General features: G+C 41.0%; 1 protein-coding gene across 2 annotated transcripts in view; it reads left to right on the top strand.

Annotated features, from left to right (window-relative positions):
* The first annotated feature begins 296 nt into the window (after positions 1 to 296).
* Positions 297 to 17,799, top strand: part of EPM2A (EPM2A glucan phosphatase, laforin) — a 106,871-nt gene continuing 89,368 nt past the window's right edge. For both annotated transcript variants that reach the window (XM_040238632.1, XM_040238633.1), the window contains exon 1: positions 297 to 627. In XM_040238632.1, coding sequence (XP_040094566.1) covers positions 327 to 627 — 301 coding nt within the window. In that variant the 5' untranslated portion in view covers positions 297 to 326. The remainder of the gene's footprint in view (positions 628 to 17,799) is intronic.

Raw genomic sequence — 17,799 nt, 5'->3', positions numbered from 1 at the left:
GCTTTCCTAACGCTTTTTTTTTTTTTTTTTGCTTTCCCCGGGTCTCCAGCCAACTGCGGAGCCGCTAGAAGAGGCCGCGGGCCGGGCGCAGCCTCCTTCTCCCGGCGCGACGGGTCGTGGCCGCAGCGAACCACCTCCCGCCGCCAGAGGCCCCGGCCCGGCCAGGCTCGCCTGGGCCGCGTGATGCAGCCCAAAAAAGGTGCAGCCTCGCACGTGTCCCCGCCGGCGCCCGGGACCCAATCGCCGCGTCCGCCTAGCGCTCGGGCCGCGTCCGCCGGTCGCAGAGACACGGGGGACCCGGAGTCGCGCCGCCCGCCGCCGCCGCCATGCGGTTCCGCTTCGGGGTGGTGGTGTCGCCCGCCGTGGCCGGGGCCGGGCCGGAGCTGCTGGTCGTGGGGTCCCGGCCCGAGCTGGGGCGCTGGGAGCCGCGTGGGGCCGTGCGTCTGAGGCCGGCGGGCACGGCGGCGGGCGCGGGCGCGCTGGCGCTGCAGGAGCCGGGCCTGTGGCTCGGGGAGGTGGAGCTGGCGGCGGAGGAGGCGGCGCAGGACGGGGCGGAGCCGGGCCGCGTGGACACGTTCTGGTACAAGTTCCTGAAGCGCGAGCCGGGAGGAGAGCTCTCCTGGGAAGGTACGGGGGCTGCCGTGCCGCCGTGCACCCCGGGGCCCCGGCCTCGGCCTGGGGCGGATTCCACTGTCCCCGCCGCGGCTCCCCGGGCGCTCGGCCTGGATCTCGGGCTTTGCCCGCCGCCCGGACTGCCCGGGCGCCCCGGGCTGACCCTGGTCTGGCCGCCCAGCTGTCGCCACCAGCCGGGCGTCCCGCTCCCGACCGGCTACCCTGGTGGAGGCTGTGTTCCCGGTCTGCCGTCCGTTCGGTTCCTGCCCCTCTGGCCTCTTTCCCACACACCCGGGACCTGGTGTCTTGCCCCCGCTGCCCCGGCGCTCCGGCCGCCGCCCGCCTGGCCCCCGCGTCCTCTCTGAGGGAGTCCCCGGGCTCCCTGGGCCCCGCCGCTCCTGAGTTTTGCTCCTCAACTCCGCCATGACTGTTTTTGTGCCCTCATTTTCCTGCCCCAATCCACTAAAAAATGACCCACCCAGTAAAGCTAGCCTTTTCGCTAATCCTAAACGGCAGCATGCTGCTTAGTGTATTTTATTTTTCTTCTTTTCCATTTGAGACTGAACAAATGGCAAGATGTTGAACGTTTTCTCTTTTCGAATTTTTTTCAAAGCCCAGAATATGTGGCTTCCCTAGTGTCTCGGAAGGTAAAGAATCCTCCTGCAGTGCGGGAGAACTGGGTTCGATCCCTGGGTCGGGAAGATCCCCTGGAGGCTGCTGCTGCTGCTAAGTCGCTTCAGTCGTGTCCGACTCTGTGCGACCTCATAGACGGCAGCCCACCAGGCTCCACTGTCCCTGGGATTCTCCAGGCAAGAACACTGGAGTGGGTTGCCATTTCCTTCTCAAATGCATGACAGTGAAAAGTGAAAGTGAAGTCGCTCAGTTGTGCCCGACTCTTGGCAACCCCATGACTGCAACCTACCAAGCTCCACCGTCCATGAGATTTTCCAGGCAAGAGTACTGGAGTGGGGTGCCATTGCCTTCTCCGATCCCTGGAGGAGGGCATATCAACCCACTCCAGTATTCTTGCCTGGAGAATCGCATGGACAGAGGAGCCTGTCTGGCTACAGCCCATGGGGTCACACAGAGTCGGACACGACTGAGCAACTAAGCACAGCATAATTTGGCAGTGGAGATATGCTCTGATTTCTTAAAATAAAAAACCAATACATGGTGGCTGGGGAAAAAAAAAAACAAACTTGTACAAACGTAAAAACTTGTTTCCTCCACTCACTCTAAGCCCATGTATACCAATATAGGAAGTGTCTGCTTGTCTCACACACAAGTTGTATAATATATTATTCACCTTCTTGCCTTTTCTTGCTCTGCAACATGTTGCAAAAACTTTTTAGTGTTACTCCATGTAGATGTGTTTCATTTTCTAAATGGTAACGAAATATTCTGTATCTACCAGTGTGCATTTAGATTGCTTTCCATCTTCTGTTATAAACAGTAACAGCTTAATTGAAAGTCCTTGTATAAAGTTCTCTTTGAGCATTTGGGAATGTCTTTGTAGGGTAGATTCTGAGAAGTCAAATTGTTAGGTCAAAGAGTAGCCGTGTTTTACATTTCAGTAGTAGTAGTAGTGTTAGTTGCTCAGTTGTGCCCGACTCTGCAACCCCATAGACTGTAGCCCGCCAGGCTCCTCTGTCCATGGAATTTTTCAGGCAAGAATACTGGAGTGGGTTGTCATTCTCTTCTTCAGGGTATCTTCCCCACCCAGGAACCCAACCCAGGTCTGCTGCATTGTAGGCAGATTCTTTACCACCTGAGCCACCAGAGAATAAGGGTTGCCAAATTATTCCGGTTGCCAAATTATTCCCTGAAAAAGTGGTGCCAAGTGCAGACTCCTGCCCATGTGTGAATGTAGACAGCCCTTTCTTTAAATGAAATGTACAGAGTAGGGGACTAGAGTGTGTGTGGCTCAGTGGTTGTCTAAAGTGGATGAAAGGTCCCTGGGGAAGTTTATATGAAAAAGTGGGCCATTTAGCCCATACTACTGCTGCTAAGTCACTTCATTTGTGTCCGACTCTGTGCGACCCCATAGACGGCAGCCCACTAGGCTCCTCTGACCCTGAGATTTTCCAGGCAAGAATACTGGAGTGGGTTGCCATTTCCTTCTCCAATGCATGAAAGTGAAAAGTGAAAGTGAAGTCGCTCAGTCGTGTCTAACTCTTAGCGACCGCATGGACTGCAGCCTACCAGGCTCTTCTGTCCATGGGATTTTCCAGGCAAGAGTACTGGAGTGCCCATAGTGATGTGGAAACTAAGAATCAGCAAACAGCATGAGTATTCTGTAATATATTTATATGTTATCCTTGTTCCTCTTTTTGCAACCCACTGAGTTTCATAGTCTGGTACCATTTATTGTCCTTTTGTGTTACCATGCCAGAATTGAAAGGTACTCTCATCGATTATGCCCTTCTTTATAGGATATTCTATTATTAGTAGTATTGCATATTTTTATAATAAAGTAATATCTGATAATTTTAATAGAAATTAAGGTGGTTAAAAACAAAGATCTTCCCTTTCCTCAGTCCTCCTCCTTTTCTAGTTTTAGTTTTTCTGAATTCTCCCAAATTCAGATATTTTTCTGAATTTCTTAATGTATCAACTTGAATTTTTCTGTTTTTAGGTTTTCTGAGAGTTACCACATGAATTATGTTACACTTTAAAATTAGACAGTGTCTACTGACAGCTGCTATATACCTATAAAATTAATCATCTTACTTGCTGTGAAATATGAGAAATTTAGCTCAAGTTCATTATCTCTCCCCTCCCTGCTGATTTTTATATTATTATTTTACATTATACTCATGTAGTTTACTGTTGACTTTCTATTATGTAGAAATTTCTTCTTTTATGCTTCTTTTATATAGAAAGTTGCATGTGTGCATGCTAAGTCACTTCAGTCGTGTCTGACACTTTTCAGCCCTATAAACTGTGGCCTCCTTCCCAGGCTCCTCTGTCCATGAGATTCTGCAGGCAAGAATACTGGAGTAGGTTGCCCTAACTTCCTCCAGGGGATCTCCCTGACCCAGGAATATAACTTGTGTCTCTTATGTCTCCGGAATTGGCAGGCAGGTTCTTTACCACCAGCGCCACCTGGGGAGCCCATGTATATATAAAAGATTAAGAAAAATAACACCTGCACACTCCTTTCCTTTTCTTTACTTTGGTTAATCATTGTTTCTATGTTAAGTTCTATATAATTTGTATTTTGTTTTATAATTGTTACTATGCCATTTTGTTTTAGGCTGATAGGTTGATTCGAAGAATTGTAAGTTAACAGACAGCAAAATGAGAAGCAGCATAGCCAGTATTTAAGAGCAGGGACTCTAGAGCCAGAATGTCTAGCTTCACCAACCAGTGCATGACTTTAGGCAAGTCACTTAACTTTACTGTGCTATTGTTAAAAGGACCAAACTGGCTAATAAATCTAAAGAGCTTAGGATAGGACATATAAGTGTTAAATAAGTGTTACTTGTTGTTATTGTTACTATTATGATTGGGAAATAATTATTGAAGAACCAAGTAGTGTAATTACACTAATTTAAAAGTTTAGAAATATAATTCTGTGACATGAAACCTGTGTACTAGGAGGAAAAGTTCTCTTACACTATAAATCATGCTCAGATTTTATGTAAAATGATATCAGAGTTCATTTTACTTTATATTTGAGTGGCAATGTTTTTTTACACCTTGTTTTAAACTTTCTAGTTACTTTTTAAAAACAGGAACAGCACTTGATCCTCAAAATTTCCTAGTTTAAATGCACTATCTGATGAATGCAAATTCCTCACTTTTTGAAAACATTGTTCCTTGAAGATGTGGGGGTTTTGTTCTAATTTTCACCTATATTGATGTATATCTTTCTGAGCATAGCTATCTGGGATTTATATTATTGTTGTTGCTTTTACTTGGATTCCTGTGTTAATTGCATTGTTTAGGATTCACATTTTCTACTTTCTTGAATATCTTAGTCCTTTCATTCAATCGTATCCTGAAATAATTTAAAGAAACAGTAACTGAGTTCTTAAATGCCTGAAAAGGTCTTTATCTTGCTTTCACATTTGATTAGTCATCTGGTACAGTATTCTAGTCTCAAAATAATGTTTGCTTTGAAGGCACTGCCTCAGTACCTTCTAGCACCAGTTGTAGCTGATAATTCTCATGTCAAAGTAAGCCCATTTCTTTGTTGGTACTTTTTTTTCCCCCTCTTTGAAGCTTAAAAACTTTTCCTTACATTATTTTACCAGGTTGTATCTCAGTCTTTTGTTGTTGTTGTTCTTATGACTTGACAGTTGGTTGCCTTTTTCAATTCCAGGAATTATTGTTTTTACTAATGGAAATTTTCTATTGTTTCTATATTTCCCCCTCTCTGTTTTCTCTGTTCTTTCCTCTGACATGTATTGCTCATATACTGTACCTTCTGCTTTTATGTGAGTATATCTTAGCATTTCTCCTGTGTTTTCCATCTTTTGTTTGGATAGATTTCCCCGACTATGTTCCCTGTTTTGTTTTTAATACTACCCATTCCATTAGTTACTTCTTATACTAGTCTTAAAATTTTTTTTTGATAATCATTTTTAATCTCCCACATTTTTCTGTTATTCTCTGATTTATTTATTTTTTTTCCCAGAGCTGGTTTTTCTTCCAGTATGAATAATTTATATTTAAATCTTTCTGAGGACATTAAATAGAATTGATTGAATTTGTTTTTGTCTTGCATTAACTTTCTGTTCCTTTCCCCATAGGAATATTTTTTTTAATGCTAAACGTTTTCCTCAAGTGTCTGGTAATCTTTAGGTGACCATTTATTTTTATGAATAAAGGTTATATTGATTTGTAGAAGCAACTGTGCTGGATCCCTGCTGAAATTGCTTATGTTTATCCAAAATCTCCTCTAAATGGAAGTATACTCATGGGATATTGTGTAATTTGGCAGATTTTGTGGAGGGGAAAGTTTCTTCACTTAGGGTTAATGGGTGAGAATCCAGAGGACTCCTAGTCCTTATCATTAAGAAAGTAAAACAAAGCAAACAAAAATGTGATTATAGGTAGAAATATTTCAATCTATTTTATTCCTGAATGCTGCTCCCTTTTTCTTTTACCTTCTAGTCCATTGGTGAATACATAGTTATCTCAAGATCTGTTCTGTTCAGATCTCTAGACCCTACACCTCTTCTAAGGTCCTTTCCAGGAAAACCATTCCATCCTATATTGAGAGCATAGTTATTTCATGTTAGGGATAAGGTAGGGTGGAAGGAGTCAGGTGGGAGACCATTCCTTCAACTTTTCCAGCTTTGCATCTATTTGTTAAGTCTCTTCTTACAAGTCTTTCTTCTTCTTTTTAAAAAATATTTATTTATTGATGCCATTCCCCTTGGCATATAGGATCATAGTTCTCCAACCAAGGATCAAACCCATGCCCTTGCAGTGGAAATAGAGGATTCTTAACCACTGAAACACCAGGGAAGTCCCACATGTCTTTCTTAACTACTTTTTTATTCTTTCTCTTGGCACCTGTTCCTTTCCTTATACCTCTTTTATAGTTTAAAATTGCATTAGTTATAATGCCTTGGACTCTGATTGTAAGTAATAGAAACAGTATGAACAGTAGGGAGGAGGATCTCCCCCCTCCAAAAAATGTGGACTGTTTGAGAAACAGTTTGGAATGCAATAGACTGCAGGTTGGGTTTCCCTGGTAGCTCAGCTGGTAAAGAATCAGCCTGCAATGAAGGAGACCTGGGTTCAATTCCTTGGTTGGGAAGATCCCCTGGAAAATAGATAGGCTATCCACTCCAGTGTTCTTGGAGGCTGGTGGCTCAGACAGTAAAGAATCCACCTGCAATGCGGGAGACCTGGGTTCGATGCCTGGGTTGGGAAGATCCCCTGGAGGAGGGCACGGCAACAGGCTGCAAGTAACAGAAAACACAACAAGCAATTGCTTAAAGAAATAAGGGTTAGTTTTTGTGCTATAAAAAGTTCATAGATAGGTGGTAGTGATAATGGTTCATAGCTTGTGGATACCAGGTAAGGTGCCATTGTATTTTCTTAGCTTTTCCCTCAAGGCTACAGCTGCTGTTCTAATCATTGCATCTGCATTCAGTAGAATAAGGGGGGAGAGGAAAGAGTGGAAATGTCAGCCATAGGCATCCCCTTTAATCTAGAAAGCATTAACTTTGCTGGCATTCTCCCTACCCTTCAACACACATACAGGTATACCTTGCTTTATTCTACTTCACTTTATTGAGCTTTGCAGATGTTACTTTTTTTTTTTTTTCTTTCTTACATTGAGGATTTGTGGCAACTTTGTGTTGAACAAGTCTATTGGTGCCATTTATAAACAGCATTTGCTCACTTAATGTCTCTGTGTCACATTTTGGTAATTCTTGCAATACTTCAAACTTTTTAATTATTTTTATATTTTTTATCCTCTGCGAAAGATTCACCATCCTAGATGCCATTCAGAACATTTGTGATTCATGGAAAGAGGTCAAAATATCATATTAATAGAAGTTTGGGAGAAGTTGATTCCAGCCTTCATGGATGACTTTGAGGGGTTCAAGACTTAGAAGAAGTATTAGCAGATGTGGTGGAAATAGCAAGAGAACTCAAATTAGAAGTGGAGCCTGAAAATGTGACTTAGTTGCTTCAGTCTCATGGTAAGGCTTTCCCCATGAGGAATTGTTTCTTATGCATAAACAAAGAATGTGATTTCTTGAAATAGAATCTACTCCTGGGAAGAAGTCATGAAGACTGTTGAAATGACAAGAGGATATTTAGAATATTACATAAACTTAATTGATAAAGCAGGAGCAGGGCTTGGGAAGATTAGCTCCAGTTTTGAAAGAAGTCCTGTCATGGGTCAAAGGCTATCAAATAGCATTGTGTGCTTCAGAAATACTGTTCATGAAAGAAGGAGTCAGTTGACGTGGCAAATTTCACTGTTGTCTTTTTTTAAAGAAATTGCTGCAGCCTTTACCAGCCACCATCCTAACAGGTCAGTAGTCATCAGCATTGAGGCAAGACCCTCCATCAGCAAACAAAATTATGACTTGGTGAAGGTACAGATGATGATCAGCATTTTTAGCAACAGAGTATATTTAAACTAAGGTATTTAAATTGTTTTTTAAAATTGCCTTATTTTGATATTTGCTTTATTTTGATAGCCTGGAACTGAATTGGCAATGTCATTAAGGTATTCCTATAATTCTTTTTCATATTTATAATTGAACAGAACTGTTGTACTGTGCTACATCTACTGTAGAAGCCCTAACGAAAAAATCAGTCATTTCTCCAAAGAGCTCTGGTTTGTTTTATTGCAGAATGGTATTAAAAACCACCCCTTCATGGATCACAGCTTCATCATTGTGAAGGAGCTATGAGCCATGCCATGCAGGGCCACCCAAGATGGATGGGTCATAGCAAAGAGTTCTGACAAATCGTGGATCACTGGAGAATGAAATGGCAACTCACTCCAGTATTCTTGCCTGAAGAACCCCATGTACAGTCTGAAAAGGCAAAAATATATGACACCAGCTCCCCCCCCCCCCCCAGGTCAGAAGGTGTTCAATATGCTATTGGGGGAAGACAATTACTAATAGCTCCAGTAAGAATGGAAATGGCTGGGCCAAAGCAGGAATGATGTTCAGCTGTAGAAGTGTCTGGTGGTGAAAGTAAAGTCCAATGTTGTAAAGAACAATATTGCATAGGAACCTGGAATGTTAGGTCTATGAATCAAGGAAAATTGGATGTGGTCAAGCAGGAGATGGGAAGAGTGAACATCCACATCTTAGGAATCAGTGAACTAAAATGGATGGGAATGGGTGATTTTAATTTAGATGACCATTACATCTACTACTGTGGCCAAGAATCCCTCAGAAGAAATGGAGTAGTGCTCACAGTCAAAAAAAAAAAAAAAAAAAAGAGTAAGAAATGCAGTGTGTGCTATGTGCTAAGTCATTTCAGTCATGTCCAACATTTTGCGACCCTATGGACTATAGCCTGCCAGGCTCTTCTGTCCATGGGATTCTCCAGGCAAGAATCCTGGTATTGGTTGTCATTTCCTCCTCCAGGGAACCTTCCTGACCAAGGATCAGAACCTGTGTCTCTTATGTCTCCTGCATTGGCAAATGGGTTCTTTACTACTGCTGCCACCTGGGAAGCCCAAGAAATGCAGTACTTGGGTGCACTCTCCAAAAATGACAGAATGATCTCAGTTCTTTTCCAAGGAAAACCATTCAACATCACCAGTAGTCCAACTCTATACTCCAAGCACTTATGCTGAAGAGCTGAAGTTGACCTGTTCTATGAAGACCTACAGCACCTTCTAGAACTAACACCATTTCATCATAGGGGAGTGGAATGCAGAAGAAGAAAGTCAAGGGATACCTTGAGTAACAGGCAAGTTTGGCCTTGAAATACAAAATGAAGCAGGGCAAAGGCTAATAGCGTTTTGTCAAGAGAACACACTGGTCATAGCAAACATCATTTTCTAATAACACAAGAGTCTACTCTACACATGGACATGACCAGATGGTCAGTACTGAAGCCAGATTGATTACGTTCTTTGCAGCCAAAGATAGAAAAGCTCTCTTACTTTGCTGATTAACGTCCGTCTAGTCAAGGCTATGGTTTTTCCAGTAGTCATGTATGGATGTGAGAGTTGGACTGTGAAGAAGGCTGAGCACCAAAGAATTGATGCTTTTGAACTGTGGTGCTGAAGACTCTTGAGAGTCCCTTGGACTGCAAGGAGATCCAACCAGTCCATTTTGAAGGCGATCAGCCCTGGGATTTCCTTGGAAGGAATGATGCTGAAGCTGAAACTCCAGTACTTTGGCCAGCTCATGCGAAGAGTTGACTCATTGGAAAAGACTCTGATGCTGGGAGGGATTGGGGGCAGGAGGAGAAGGGGACGATAGAGGATGAGATGGCTGGATGACATCACTGACTCGATGGACATGAGTCTGAGTGAACTCCAGGAGTTGGTGATGGACAGGGAGGCCTGGTGTGCTGCGATTCATGGGGTCGCAAAGAGTCGGACACGACTGAGCGACTAGAACTGAACTGAACTGATGCAGTCAATAAAAACAAGATCTGAAGCTGACTGTGGCACTCTGTCTACCAGATGTAATCCATTGAATCTATTTGTCACCTCCACTATATAATCAAAAGGGATTTGATTTAGGTCATACCCGATTGGCCTGGTGGTATTCCCTACTTTCTTCAATTTAAGACTGAATTTTGCAGTAAAGATTTCCAGTTGCTTCCATGTCCTGGCTATTATAAACAGTGCTGCAATGAACATGGAGCTACATGTGTCTCTTTCAATTCTGGTTTCCTCGGTGTGTATGCCCAGCAGTGGGATTGTTGGGTCATATGGCAGTTCTATTTCCAGTTTTTTAAGGAATCTCCACACTGTTCTCCATAGCGGCTGCACTAGTTTGCATTCCCACCAACAGTGTAAAAAGGTCCCTTTTTCTCCACACCCTCTCCATTTATTGTTTGTAGATTTTTGGATAGCAGCTATTCTGACTGGCATGAGATGGTACCTTATTGTGGTTTTGATTTGCATTTCTCTAATAATGAGTGACAATGATAACAGTGGAAACAGTGTCAGACTTTTTTGGGGGGCTCCAAAATCACTGCGGATGGTGACTGCAGCTATGAAATTAAAAGACACTTACTCCTTGGAAGGAAGTTATGACCAACCTAGATAGCATATTGAAAAGCAGAGACATTACTTTGCCAACAAAGGTCCATCTAGTCAAGGCTATGGCTTTTCCAGTAGTCATGTATGAATGTGAGAGTTGGACTGTGAAGAAGGCTGAGTGCCAAAGAATTGATGCTTTTGAACTGTGGTGTTGGAGAAGACTCTTGAGAGTCCCTTGGACTGCAAGGAGATCCAACCAGTCCATTCTGAAGGAGATCAGCCCTGGGATTTCTTTGGAAGGAATGATGCTGAAGTTGAAGCTCCAGTACTTTGGCCACCTCATGCAAAGAGCTGACTCATTGGAAAAGACTCTGATGCTGGGAGGTATTGAAGGCAGCAGGAGAAGGGGACGATAGAGGATGAGATGGCTGTATGGCATCACCGACTCAATGGACGTGAGTCTGAGTGAACTCCGGGAGTTGGTGATGGACAGGGAGGCCTGGTATGCTGTAATTCATGGGGCTGCAAAGAGTCGGACACGACTGAGTGACTGAACTGAACTGATAATGAGTGATGTCGAGCATCTTTTCATCTGTTTGTTAGCCATCTGTATGTCTTCTTTGGAGAAATGTCTGTTTAGTTCTTTGGCCCAGTTTTTGATTGGGTCATTTATTTTTTCTGGAATTGAGCTGCAGGAGTTGCTTGTATATTTTTGAGATTCTTTGTCAATTGCTTTGTTTACTATTATTTTCTCCCATTCTGAAACCTATCTTTTCACTTTGCTTATAGTTTCCTTCGTTGTGCAAAAGTTTTTAAGTTTAATTAGGTACCATTTGTTTATTTTTGCTTTTATTTCCGTTCTCTCTATGAGAGAATCCTGCTGTGATTATGTCAGAGAGTGTTTGCCTATGTTCTCCACTAGGAGTTTTATAGTTTCTGGTCTTACGTTTAGATCCTTAATCCATTTTGAGTTTATTTTTGTGTATGGTGTTAGAAAGTGTTCTAGTTTCATTCTTTTACAAGTGGTTGGCCAGTTTTCCCAGCACCATTTGTTAAAGAGATTGTCTTTTCTCCATCATATATTCTTGCCTCCTTTGTCAAAGATAAGGTGTCCATAGGTGCATGGATTTATATCTGGGCTTTCTGTTTTGTTCCATTGATCTATATTTCTGTCTTTGTGCCAGTCTCATACTGTCTTGATGCCTGTGGCTTTGTAGTAGAGCCTGAAGTCAGGCAGGTTGATTCCTCCAGTTCCATTCTTCTTTCTCAAGATTGCTTTGGCTATTCAAGGTTTTTTGTATTTCCATACAAAATTTGAAATTACTTGTTCTAGTTCTGTGAAAAATACCGTTGGTAGCTTGATAGGGATTGCATTGAATCTATAGATTGCTTTGGGTATACTCATTTTCACTATATTGATTTTTCCAGTCCATGAACATGGTATATTTCTCCATCTATTTGTGTCCTCTTTGATTTCTTTCATCAGTGTTTTATAGTTTTGTATATATAGGTCTTTTGTTTCTTTATATAGATATATTCCTAAGTATTTTATTCTTTTTGTTGCAATGGTGAATGGAATTGTTTCCTTAATTTCTCTTTCTATTTTCTCATTGGTGGTGTATAGGAGTGCAAGGAATTTCTGTGTTTTAGTTTTATATCCTGCAACTTTACTAACTCATTGATTAGCTCTAATAATTTTCTGGTGGAGTCTTTAGGGTTTTCTATGTAGAGGATCATGTCATCTGCAAACAGTGAGAGTTTTGCTTCTTCTTTTCCAATCTGGATTCCTTTTATTTCTTTTTCTGCTCTGATTGCTGTGGCCAAAACTTCCAAAACTATGTTGAATAGTAGTGGTGAGAATCGGCACTCTTGCCTTGTTCCTGACTTTAGTAGAAATGCTTTCAATTTTCACCACTGAAGATAATGTTTGCTGTGGGTTTGTCATATATAGCTTTTATTGTGTTGAGGTATGTTCCTTCTATTCCTGCTTTCTTGAGGTTTTTTTTTTTTTTTTTTTTAATCATAAATGGATGTTGAATTTTGTCAAAGGCTTCTCTACATCTATTTAGATAATCATATGGTTTTTACCTTTCAATTTGTTAATGTGGTGTATTACATTGATTGATTTGTGGATATTAAAGAATCCTTACATTCCTGGGATAAAGCCCACTTGGTCATGATGTATGGTCTTTGTAATATGATATTGGATTCTGTTAGCCTCCAATTAAAATAAATAAATTTTAAAAAGCACAACATTGTAAATCAACTATGCTTGAATAAAATGAATTAAAAAAAAAAAAAAAAAAGAGCTCCAGTCTCTTCTGCAGTAGATGTAGCCCAGTACAACAGTTCTGGTTTTGTTCATATTTTGGATTTTAACCATTCTAATAGGTGTGTCATGGTATCTCATTGTTTTAATTTGCAATGCTCTAAAAATAAATCATGTTGTGTATTTTTGTAAATCCTTATTTGCCATCTGTATAACATCTTTAATTGCAAGTCTGCTCAGTTCTTTTCTCTATTTTTTTAGTTGGTTGTTTCCTTGTTAGTGATTTTTAAGAATTCTTTGTGTATTTCTTATACAAAGTCTTAAGAGATATGTTATTTGCAAACATTTCCTCCCTGTCTATAACTTGTCTTTTTATTCTCTTAGTAGTGTCTTTTACCATGAAAAATTTTAATCTTAATTTAGTCCAGTTTACCATTTTTTCCTTTCATGGGTTGTGCTTGTGGTTTTTGAATTAAAAACTCTTCCCCAAATCCAAGGTTATCTAGATTTTCTCATATGTTATCTTCTGGAAGTTTTATAATTTTGCATTTTATTTGCAGGTCTATAATCCATTTTGTGTTAATTTTTGTGTATGGTATAAGGTCTGCATCTAGATTTTTTTTTCCTTCTTCACTATATGAACATGAAAGTAAAGGTGTTCAGTCATGTCTGACTCTTTGCAACCCCGTGGACTGCATATGAGTGTCCAGTTTTTCTAGCACCATTTGTTGAAAATAGTATCCTGTCTTGTTTGAATTGCCTTAATCAAAGATAGGTTGACTGTATTTGTACAGATCTATTTTTGGGCTCTTTATTTAGTTCCACTAATCTGTGTCTACTGTTGTACCATATTGAACTGTTTGGATCACTGTAGCTTTATACTAATCTTGAAATAGTGTAGCGTGAGTCCCCCAAGTTTCTTCTTCAGTATTGTGTTGGCTTTTCTTGGTCTTCTGCCCTTTCATATGTATTTAGAATCAATTTGCTTAATCTACAAAATGGCTTGCTGTAATTTTGTTGGGATTGCATTGAATCTATAGCTCAGGTTCAGAGGAATTGACATATTAACACTATTAAGTCTTTCAATCTGTGAACATGGAATACATTTCCATTTAATTAGGTCTTTGTGCAGACTTTCCTGGTAGTTCAGTGGTTAAAACTCCATGGTCCCAATGCAGGGGGCATAGTTTTGATCCCTGGTTGGGGAACTAGATCCTGCACATGGCAACAAAGATCCCAAGTGCTGCAACTAAGACTCAGTGCAGCCAAATAAATAAATTAAAAACATGTAATTAGGTCTTTAATTTCTTTTACCAATGTTTTGTAGTTTCCAAATACAGATCTTATACATGTTTCATTAGATTTATACATTTTTTAATGAGAGGGTGATATTTTTAATGGTGTATTTTAAAACTTTTCAATTTTAAGTTTCAATTGTTCGTTGATAGTATATAGAAAAAAATGACATTTGTATCTATTGATTTTTGTTTGGATGGTAGACATTGTAATTTTACATTGTTTTTAAGAAAGTTTGAGATTTTTCTTTGTAGCAGTTCTTTATTGATTAGCTTGTCCCTTTTGAGGTTTATCTTGAAGGTTTATAAGAGCATGGCACAGTAGCTTTTACTGTAGAGCTACTTTAGCCCCACTACTAAGCAATGATCCCTCTAAATTTTCTCCTGGTTGCTTCATGTATTAAATAAGATCTCCTCACTCTATCTGATGGAAACGCAAATGTTTCCCAGCTCTGTGAGCTGTGCTAATTCTTTGGCTTACAATTTTTAGAAATTTCTTTTTTCTTATCATTTGTTATATGGCTCTGTCAAATTCCAACTTATACGTCCACAGATAGGCATGAAACCAAAGAATCTAAGAGACCTTTATGAATATTTATGGACCTCTCCATATAGCTTTCTCCTCTCTAGAATTAGGCCCTGCAAATTCTAGTCAATTTATTCTCCCTATATTCGTATTTCTAGTCCCTCAATCAGTGACACTGTTGGATGCTATTTGGGATTCTATCCCTGGGTCATGGTTCAGAAATTCTCTACAAGCAGAAATCCATGGCATTCATATTGTTCCCCTTGTCTTTTTTCCTTTTCTCAGAGATATCTGTCCTGTACTGCCTTTTGTTCAACATCCAAAAAACGTTGTTCATATATTTTGCCATTTTTTAAGTTGTTCCTCTTATAGGAAGAAGTCTCTATAACTTGCCTGTAACAAGTCAAATGTGTTGCTGAGCCGTGAAAGACGCTGGGATTCTCCTCCTCCAGAGGAGAATTCAATCCAGGGCCAGAGACAAGGCTTGATCACTGAGTTTTTGTGTAGCAAAAAAGATTTATTAAAGTATAAAAGAGATAGACAAAGCTTCTAACATAGACAGCAGAAGGGGGCAGAAAGAGTGCCCCCCACCCCCGCTAGTCTTTAGCCAGATGTTTTATGACTGTTGCTGCTGCTGCTGCTGCTGCTAAGTTGCTTCAGTTGTGTCTGACTCTGTGCGACCCCATAGACAGCAGCCCACCAGGCTCCCCCGCCCCTGGGATTCCCCAGGCAAGAACACTGGAGTGGGTTGCCATTTCCTTCTCCAGTGCATGACAGTGAAAAGTGAAAGTGAAGTCGCTCAGTCATGTCCGACTCTTAGCGACCCCAATGGACTGCAGCCTACCAGGCTCCATCCTCCATGGGATTTTCCAGGCAAGAATACCAGAGTGGGGTGCCATTGCCTTATGTCTTTTAGAAAACTATTAATCAGATAAAAGAGATACCTCAAGGCTGAGGGAGTTTCACCAGGCCCCTCTCCCACAACATGCATTTTTGAGATAGGATGGCACAGGTGTGTCATCCCTCAGCCATGAAACAATTGATATGAATACTGGTGTGTTGAGCTATTATCAGCTCAAGGTTTGAGAAAAGAAAAAAAGTTAGTCTTAGGAGGAATCATTTTGAAGAAAGACAAATTCCAAAGCAAATACATAATTTCATTAACATTGCTTAAGAAAAACATTTCCATAAGAAAAACGCATTGGTTTTCTCAAGGTTTGAGAAAAGTTAAGTTCAGGTAGAATGAGGTGTCATCATGACAACACAGAATTTTAGAGAAACCTCCTTTTCATTTTGTATGGAGAAGGAAAAATAATCTGGCACTTGTAGTTTGTTTCCTCCTGCTGCTTAAGGGAGAGAGAAAAATATCTGACATTTGCAGCCTATTTCCTCCAATTGGAGACCCCTGGCCTTCTTGCCTGTTACCCTCTCACACATCTCATTCCATTTTTAAAAGTTTGCTGTTAAATTTTTTTACAACATGTTATTAAAAATTGTGCAAAATGACAATTCTTTTTGTGTTTAATACTAATATATTTGTGTATGGGTGTATGTATGTATATATGTGTGTACACACACAGACAAACACACACATTAGAATCTAACCTATATCTTTCTTGTTGAAATAGGCTTTTGTATTTGGTACTATTTTCTTTCCTGCTGAAGATTCAGTTCAGTTCAGTGCAGTCAGTCACTCAGTCGTGTCTGACTCTTTGCGACTCCATGAATCGCAGCACACCAGGTCTCCCTGTCCATTAGCAACCCCCAGAGATTACTCAAACTCATGTCCATTGAGTCGGTGATGCCATCCAGACATCTCATCCTCTGTCGTCCCCTTCTCCTCCTGCCCCCAATCCCTCACAGCATCAGAGTCTTTTCCAATGAGTCAATTCTTCGCATGAGCTGGCCGAAGTACTGGAGTTTCAGCTTTAGCATTATTATTTCCAAAGAAATCCCAGGGTTGACCTCCTTCAGAATGGACTGGTTGGATCTCCTTGCAGTCCAAGAGACTCTCGAGAGTCTTCTCCAACACCACAGTTCAAAAGCATCAATTCTTCGGCGCTCAGCTTTCTTCACAGTCCAACTCTGACATCCATACATGGTCATAACTTTCCTTCCAAGGCGTAAACGTTTTTTAATTTCATGGCTACAATCACCATCTGCAGTGTTTCTGGAGCCCCCCAAAATAAAGACAGCCACTGTTTCCACTGTTTCCCCATCTATTTCCCATGAAGTGATGGGACCGGATGCCATGATCTTAGTTTTCTGAATGTTGAGCTTTAAGCCAACTTTTTCACTCTCCACTTTCACTTTCATCAAGAGGCTTTTTAGTTCCTCTTCACTTTCTGCCATAAGGGTGGTGTCATCTGCATATCTGACGTTTTGATATTTGTCCCAACAATCTTGATTCCAGCTTGTGTTTCTTGCAGTCCAGCGTTTCTCATGATGTACTCTGCATAGAAGTTAAATAAGCAGGGTGACAATATACAGCCTTGACGTACTCCTTTTCCTACTTGAAATCAGTCTGTTGTTCCATGTTCAGTTCTAACTGTTGCTTCCTGACCTGCATACAGATTTCTCAAGAGGCAGGACAGGTAGTCTGGTGTTCCCATCTCTTTCAGAATTTCCACAGTTTATTGTGATCCACACAGTCAAAGGCTTTGGCATAGTTAATAAAGCAGAAATACATGTTTTTCTGGAACTTTCTTGCTTCTTTGATGATCCAGCAGATGTTGGTAATTTGATCTCTGGTTCCTCTGCCTTTTCTAAAACCAGCTTGAACATCAGGAAGTTCAGAGTTCACATACTGCTGAAGCCTGGCTTGGAGAATTTTGAACATTACTTTACTAGCATGTGAGATGAGTACAATTGTGTGGTAGTTTGAACATTCTTTGGCATTGCCTTTCTTTGGGATTGGAATGAAAACTGACCTTTTCCAGTCCTGTGGCCACTGCTGAGTTTTCCAAATTTGCTGGCATATCGAGTGCAGCACTTTCACTGCATCATCTTTCAGGATTTGAAAGAGCTCAACTGGAATTTCATCTCCTCCACTACCTTTGTTTGTAGTGATGCTTTCTAAGGCCCACTTGACTTCACATTCCAGGATGTCTGGCTCTAGGTGAGTGATCACACCATCGTGATTATCTTGGTCTTGAAAATCTCTTTTGTACAGTTCTTCTGTGTATTCTTGCCACCTCTTCTTAATATCTTCTGCTTCTGTTAGGTCCAGCCCATTTGAGTCCTTTATTGAGTCCATCTTTGCATGAAATGTTCCCTTGGTATCTCTAATTTTCTTGAAGAGATCTCTAGTCTTTCCCATTCTGTTCTTTTCCTCTATTTCTTTGCATTGATTGCTGAGGAATTCTTATCTCTTTGTTCTTCTTTGGAACTCTGCATTCAGATTTTTATATCTTTCCTTTTCTTCTTTGCTTTTTGCTTC

This window comes from Oryx dammah, unplaced genomic scaffold (assembly GCF_014754425.2).
Source record: "Oryx dammah isolate SB20612 unplaced genomic scaffold, SCBI_Odam_1.1 HiC_scaffold_4, whole genome shotgun sequence".
Taxonomy (NCBI): domain Eukaryota; kingdom Metazoa; phylum Chordata; class Mammalia; order Artiodactyla; family Bovidae; genus Oryx; species Oryx dammah.
The sequence above is the reverse complement of the archived record's forward strand: the minus strand, read 5'-3'. Positions and strand labels throughout refer to the sequence as shown.